The sequence below is a fragment of the Scomber scombrus genome, chromosome 8 (assembly GCF_963691925.1).
Source record: "Scomber scombrus chromosome 8, fScoSco1.1, whole genome shotgun sequence".
Taxonomy (NCBI): Eukaryota; Metazoa; Chordata; class Actinopteri; order Scombriformes; family Scombridae; genus Scomber; species Scomber scombrus.
In genome coordinates this window covers 14,052,398-14,059,776 of record NC_084977.1, presented here as the reverse complement: position 1 = coordinate 14,059,776, position 7,379 = coordinate 14,052,398, and the positions used below count along the sequence as shown (strand labels likewise).

At 40.7% G+C, this 7,379-nt stretch overlaps 1 protein-coding gene across 1 annotated transcript in view; it reads right to left on the bottom strand.

Annotated features, from left to right (window-relative positions):
* Positions 1 to 669: 669 nt before the first annotated feature.
* mier2 (mesoderm induction early response 1, family member 2) overlaps positions 670 to 7,379 on the bottom strand; it is a gene marked incomplete in the record, with an annotated part of 10,271 nt that continues 3,561 nt past the window's right edge. The window contains 8 exon segments of the mRNA XM_062424466.1: positions 670 to 771; positions 1,939 to 2,036; positions 2,747 to 2,889; positions 4,186 to 4,316; positions 4,426 to 4,520; positions 6,236 to 6,317; positions 6,881 to 7,032; positions 7,288 to 7,357. Of these exon segments, the coding sequence (XP_062280450.1) occupies positions 1,981 to 2,036; positions 2,747 to 2,889; positions 4,186 to 4,316; positions 4,426 to 4,520; positions 6,236 to 6,317; positions 6,881 to 7,032; positions 7,288 to 7,357 (729 nt within the window).

The window sequence follows — 7,379 nt, the reverse complement described above, 5'->3', positions numbered from 1 at the left end:
GTATTTGTTGTAGCCAATAAATGTTGCTGCTCTAGTGCTGGTTGTGGTAATAAACTGTTAGTAAACACATAATCAACACCTGAAAGCAGCGATTAACACATCATTCCACAATGGACAGAGGGTTCAAGTGTCCCAATTTAAAAAGAGGGGTCAGACAGACAAGTAACCTCCTAGGGTAGTAGGTCCACCCTTTTCACAAAGTTAGGTAAATGTGCGTTTTGTCCTGGTGTCTTAAACCCTGCTGACACCGATTGTAATCTCTACTCAGAGCAACCAACGGAGAGCACCACTCAGTTTTGATTTTCCCATGTCTGTCCCCTCACTGTGTGAGAGAGCGGGGATGCTGGATGGTAGAAGGGTGCAGCAGGCTGCCAAATGCCTGGAGGTGTGACGGGAGGACAGCAGATGAGGGAGGTGAGACACACGGCAGGCTAAATTCCACCTTCAGCCTGTGGGGCGAGTCAGTCATGCTGCCTGCTGCACCACAGTCAGGGCCCTCTGAAACAAAAGGTCTACCGCGCATGTGTAGCTGGAAGAAGCAGGGGCCCCGGAGGCAGTGGTCGTCATGACAGGACGGAGGGCACCCGCAGGTACACTGGGAACTCTGTGAGGAGGGCTGGGACTTGAGCCGGGCTTGAACTGAGGGACAACAACTGCCTGAGTCAGGATCCCGCAGGTCATCCACGGTTGGCAGAGAGAAGGGACAGCCAAACAACTGCTGAGGACATCTGTCGCCACACAGCTCTGACAGCCCCGTCACCAGCTCACCATCTGGACAGATGTAAGGAGTTCATAGCACAAGTTAACAAAATGTAACTAAATTCATATAATGTATTCCTGCTTTATTTGTTCCAGTAATGTTAACATATTGCATATTCCATGTAGATGTTTACATTGAAATGTTTTATGTGTACTAACTCATGCATACCCAACGCACACTGTTCATTCATTAAGTTTTATGCCATTGAGATCAAAGCATTGAAATCCAGATTTGATCCCAATGCTGCACTTTTGGTGAATTAATTATATATTGCGTTATTAAAGAGTTTGATTATTTTTCACACAAAAGCTAATGAGATTTGTTCCCAGTCCCAACATTATTTATTTTCTCTTTCATTGGGCCTCATGCAAGACATTTGTGGGTCTAACTTTCTTTCGTACGAGTGTTCCAAGTTGGATTCATCAAACTCTCTTAATTGGGCAAACTTATTGTAAATTGTTTGTTTCAGCCTGATGAATGTTCGTGAATGGGTCCACGCTTATAATATTTTATCATTAGCATAACATTGCCATATAAAGCAAAGTGTTCCACTCCAATTGTGTACAAATTGTCGAAAATCAGCAGACAAAAACATAAAAAACTTAGCAGTGCCACTAATGATATTAGTAAACCCAGAGCATTTAGAAAATCGTCATAGCAGAGCTGACAACAACATTAGAGCACTGTGACAGAGATAAAAGGGAAAAATACAGTCTGACATGTAGTTAGATGCTGAAAAACAACTTTCTATAGTAAAGTTTTGAATAATGGCCAAAAAAGTTTTTCTGCAGATCATTTCTATGTCACAGTGACATTGACCTTTAACCTTTTGGATATAAATAGTCATCACTTCATCATGTTATCCTATTATATAATAAATACAAAATTATTTGTGTGAAACTTTGTTATGATTGGTGTATGGCCAAAAACTTGTTGTGGGCTCACAATGACCTAGAACTTTGACCAGCAAATTCTAATCAGTTCAGGCTTGAGTCCAAGCTGCAATGAAATTGCTTACAGGTGTTTGGATATTGGATTCACCGTTATCCACCAAAATCGAATAATTAGTGCATATGCCGTAAATTCTCTTTAACTACTCGTTCGTGACATTTAAGAATGCCCCTGTTCGTATGAGTAGTTCTTGCATGAGGCCCATTTTCTCCTCCAGCCCTCTTTACCTGCAGGCCCAGCCTGCTTTCTGTGGCCTGTCTGGACCAAGGTCATGGCTTTAAGAGAAAGCGGGGAGTTCGTCTGCGCCGGGGGCGGCCCTCCTCCTCTGGAGCATCATGTCAACAGGTGTGCACCACACACACACACACACACAAACACACACACACACACACGCATGCACGCACGCACACAAACATGAAACAAGACAGACAAGAAGCAAGAAAATAATGGGGGGAAACAAAAGAGGGGAGATAACATAAAAATGATACATAAGATAATGAATATTTGATTTTAATAATGTGGTCAAAATAAGAAATTAAATAGACAAAAATAAAATCCATAGAGCTGCATGCATAACATGATGGACAGTAGGTGGTACGCAAATGGTTTATATACATAAAGATGGGTGAAGATCACAGCTTGCTGACTGCTTTCCGCCACAATTATTTTGCCCTTCAAACTAAACCCTTGAATTGATAGAAAGAAAGAGCAATATGACCAGCTTCTTCTTCTTCAAATGGAACTGTAATTAAATATGTGGAAATGTTGTTAGCTTTTACTGTATATGTGTCTCTTTCCACTTTGTCATGTCTGGTTGTAAACCTGAGGTCATAGGGATAATATTTCTGGTCACTATGGCTATAACCTGTCCTCTTTTATTGATTGCTTGTTATGTTAGTGATTTTATAAAAGAGGAAATTAGTCTAATGTGACAAGTCAATTTAATGCTAAAGAGAATGAATTTTGCCAACAGATTCCAGTATTTGAGCAACCACAGGAGGTGCTTGTGGAGACTATTGTTACCTGATTTTTTACCTTGTTTGTCCAGGTCCAGACTCGACTGTGGAGGTAACGGGGACTCCAGCTTTCCAGGGCCCATGGAGCCATGAGACAACAAGCTAGGAGTATTATTGCTACCCTCCATCTCCCCAACGTCCCCATCCTGGTCTCCATCCTCCCTACAACACATCACACAACCACTATCAGCTCAGGAAAGCATGTTAACAGTTAGAGGCTGTTGTGGGGGACAGAGCTTTAAGTTATCAAGGCAGAATTTTACAATCTCTCCTCTGCATCCAATTATTAAAGTAAAATAAACAAGTTCTCATAACAGTACTGTTATATAAACATAGCACAAAAAGTAAGGACATGTGTGTTTGGTAGAGTATTTCTTTGTTGTAACAATGTTTCTTGGCAATAAATCTTATAACGTTGGAAAGCCTGTTTATTTCCCCTTTAAATGGTGCCACATTTGTAAGGAACATGCATTTGTGGGATGAGCAGCGGAGCTGAGTATGTTGGTTGCACCCATGAACAATTTGGCAAAAGAATGCCTTCTTTGGTGGAGGCAGTGTGATGGTGTGGGGCAGCATCTCCCTCACTGGAAAAACGGGGCTTGTCATCATTGGAGGCAATCTCAATGCAGAGAGATATCTCCACAGTCTGAGACTGAACCCTATCCTCCAAGATGACAACGCTTGCCCCCACAGAGTGGGGTTTATCAGAGAGTACCTCCAGAATTTGGGAGTGGAGAGGATGGAATAGCCTGCCAGCAGTCCTGACCTCAACCCCACTGAACACTTGTGGGATCAGCTTGGTCGTGCTGTTCGTGCCAGAGTGAAAATGGGATGCCATCCCACAGCAGTGTGTGACCAGGCTGGTGACCAGCATGAGGACGAGGTGCCAGGCTGTTGTGGCTGTGTATGGTTCTTCAACACACTACTGAGGCTCCTGTTTGTTAAATGAATAAATTGTTAAATTGCCAATATGTCTTGTTTCTTCAGACTTCAGTCATCCAATCCACCAAACACCAAACAAGAGTCAATAGCAGAATAAGCTCTTCACCATTGGCAGAGAAGATTTGCCAAATTTTTCATGGGTGCAACCCAGATACCCAGCTCTGCTGCTCATCCCACAAATCCATGTTCCTTACAAATGTGGCACCATTAAAAGGGAAATAAACAGGCTTTCCAACGTTATAAGATTTATTGCCAAGAAGCATTGCTACAATAAAGAAATGCTCTACCAAACACAAATTTCCTTACTTTTAGTGCTATGTTCACTGAAAAAAATGCTATATTTACTGAAAAGTTCAGAAGAGAATTTGCAGGAAATCTTCATTGCAGGTGCATACAAGAAGTCTTTAATAAGTTTGAGATGACATAGCTTCTTCGGAGCATACTGAATAGTAGAAATAAGTATGGGTTTTTCTATGAGATCACCAAGGTCAGTCTTTTTGTCCAAACAATACTCACGTGTTCCCTGATTGCAGGCTGTACTTTTTGCGGCTGAGCCTGCTGGCTTGTTGGGTAAAGTACTCATGACGGTCAGACTTCTTCCACATGTAGTAATACTCCACACACTCCCCCACGGAGCGGGTTCGTACCTGAGGAGAAGGAAAACTTTGTTTGCTTGTTCGCTTAGCAGCTTGATCATCCATAGGGTTTAGACAACAAACCTCAGGAAAGATTCAGTAGAAAAATGTTGGCAGTCACCTTATTAGCCTGAATGAGGTGGAAGTTTTTCCCGTAAACTCTATAGCCGTGTTCAAAGTTCCTGCATTCCTCCTCACTCCAGGCACACAGCTGTTCTAAAGAGAGAGAAGAGCAGCAGCAATATTATAGTGTTACGTATCAATCTTAATTTATGAGTATAATTTCATTTTAAATTAATTTAAAAAACAAATGGAATGCAATTACAGCTAATAAGAAGTGTGGCTGTGATTAAACTGATGTTAACCAATACGCAAAACAATATGAAAAGTTTCAAAAAAGTGCAACTAAAAGTGGCCACAAGGTCACAAGATCAGCCAACTGTTTCTCTTCCGCAGTGCTGAATTCAGCAGCTGGTGTACACTGAAAGGGTATCGAAGATTGCCATATTTTGTAGTATCCTCCACAGAAAATGTTTTCTTTGGGCTGAGGTATGGCATATAGGAAAGTGTCATGCATTCAAATGAGTCTACCTTCCCCTCTTTTAATTGATTTTAACAATTTTCTTGTGAGGGATGTGATTTTGCATCTGCTAAATCTGTGGGAAGTGTGTACGCTGGTGCAAACTCACAACTGAAGATTTGGTTCAGTAATTTTCAGAAAACATGTCACTTGTTATTTCTAAACTTGAGGGCAACTTAGTTCCTGTATTTTCTCATGAAGATTAAAATGTCATCAACATGCAATTTAAACACCCTGGATTGCATCTTCCTCCATAACAGTCACCATGACTTGTTTAGGAATAAAAAAGGCAATTTGATCAGTTCCAATTTTTAGGAAAAACACTTTTTTCCTTTCATATACTTCACTTTGGTAATCATGTTTGTCATTACATTGCTGTGGTCAGGACTAAACTGCTTGGGTACAAGCACCTCTTTGCATATCACACAGTAACTTCACACTAGGAGTCCTGCTCTGTCTCCATTTCAGATCAATCTCTTTCAAAGAAATGAAAAACAAATTCTCCTTCACATCTGCATCAAGTCTAATCTAACATAAACGACCAACTAACAGTCTTTGTTGCTGTCAGTTTCTTTGTCCATCTGTAGAGCAAAATGTGTGCCCCTGACCTTGTCAATAAACTCAATAAGGGCTGAAATCAGCAGCAGGTAAGACACTGCAGGGTGGTAGACTGCTTTGGTAGATTTGCTTTGTAGAAAAAGATGGAATTTGCCCAGTTTGTAACTTCTTTCTGAAGAAGTCAATAGTTTTGGGCTCAAGATGTTGAGTCTTCAAGTGGAGTCTCAACATTATTGGCTTTAAAGGATAGTTTTTCAAGTATGTCATAAAGAAATAGTCAGGTACCAAAATAAATATCGAAACATTTTCTTGCTGTAATCACTCACTCACTCACACTCTATAGTTCACTATTACTATGCAGACTGTAACTGTGGAAGATATCCACTTCATTTGACTATCTCAAACGGCTGAAGGCTCATGATCACTTCAGATAAACTTTAAAATTAGTTTTTTTCTCAAAATTATTAGGATATAACCACATTAGGGCGAGCAAAACCTGTTTCAATGTTCATATGAAAACCTGATTGTTGTTTTGAGACAGACTTGAAAAAATTGTGGATCTATCCTTAACCTGCCTGCAGCTTATATTTTAAGACATACAATGTATTGTGGTCTGTCTCCAGCACGAATGTTTCCCTGAGAGGGCATGCCCCCCACTGTGGGGGCTACTTTTGCTTGTTGAGTCAAACAGGGATTAAGTTTGTTCCATAGCTGTGAGATTTTAAAAAGTTTATAAATAAGAAGGATATATAGAAGGTTGAAAAAGTACTGTAGGCGACAAGAAGCTTCTTACCACTGAACACCTTCACATTGAAGCGTAATCGTCTCAGTGCCTCTTCTGCATTAAAGTTGCATTTCACAAGTTCATACAGTGCCTAATTTAAAAAAAGGAAAAGAATGAGCAAAACAACGTTAGACAGTCAGAAAGGGAAACCATGGCATTTGCAGCCATTGTAGCCACCTGACCACTATGTTTACACTGAGTGGAATGCAGAAGAACTCTGTCAGTTACTGATTTGATAGGAGTTCTTCTGTAGCACAGACAGACCACTGACAAACACAAAAGCCAATGTTCCAAGATTAATTGCATTTAATATATGTTTTCATCATTCTGAAGGGGAGATTTGGTCTAACCTAGTAGTCAGACCTAGTAGGATAATTGGGAGGCAGCTTGTGGGAAAAGTGGTACAACTATTATCAAGTCAACTGTCTATTCGTAACTACCAGTTTCTTTCAAACACCTTCAAACAGCATGTCCTGTCTACTATTCAACACATAATAGGGAGAATCTTTTGGAGTGTCTTTCTGGTTATTTCAGTTTTTGTAAAGGTTAACCTCCAGAGTCACTCTACAAACAGCAGTACAGCTGGGATACATCACACAATCTCAACAGATAATTTCCTCTTCTTGGATGCACTGTCAAGTTACTGTACAGTACCTGTTCGTTGTCTCGGACAGTGTCTCCTTTTATGCTTGTGTAGGCTGACCCCTCCTGGCCATGTGGTCTCTGTGCATTCAACAAAAAGTCCTCCACTTTCTGCACCGGCAGTTGCCCTGGCCTCCACAACAACTGGTCCTCACTGCTGTAGGCTTGACACAGAGAAAGAGGGACAGAGAAAAGAGTGACATGCAGTGTAATGAGCAGACAAAGTGAATGAAGGGTTTGACAGTGGCGGACAAAGAGAAAACACAGAAAAAGAGACAATGATGGGTAGATAAAGATGTATTTGGCTTTTTTTTATTTTTTACCAACAGTGGGAATTCAGACAACATGTTTAATCTCCATAAATCTAGCAGTTAAAATTTGTTTTTATAACCAGTAACAAGATCTTTTTAGTTGCTTACCTCTTTCCTGGTAGATATACGGACTGAGTGGAGGGATTTTTGCCTGGTACATAGAACCAACCATGATCTCCTATGAATGAAGTTAAAGACAC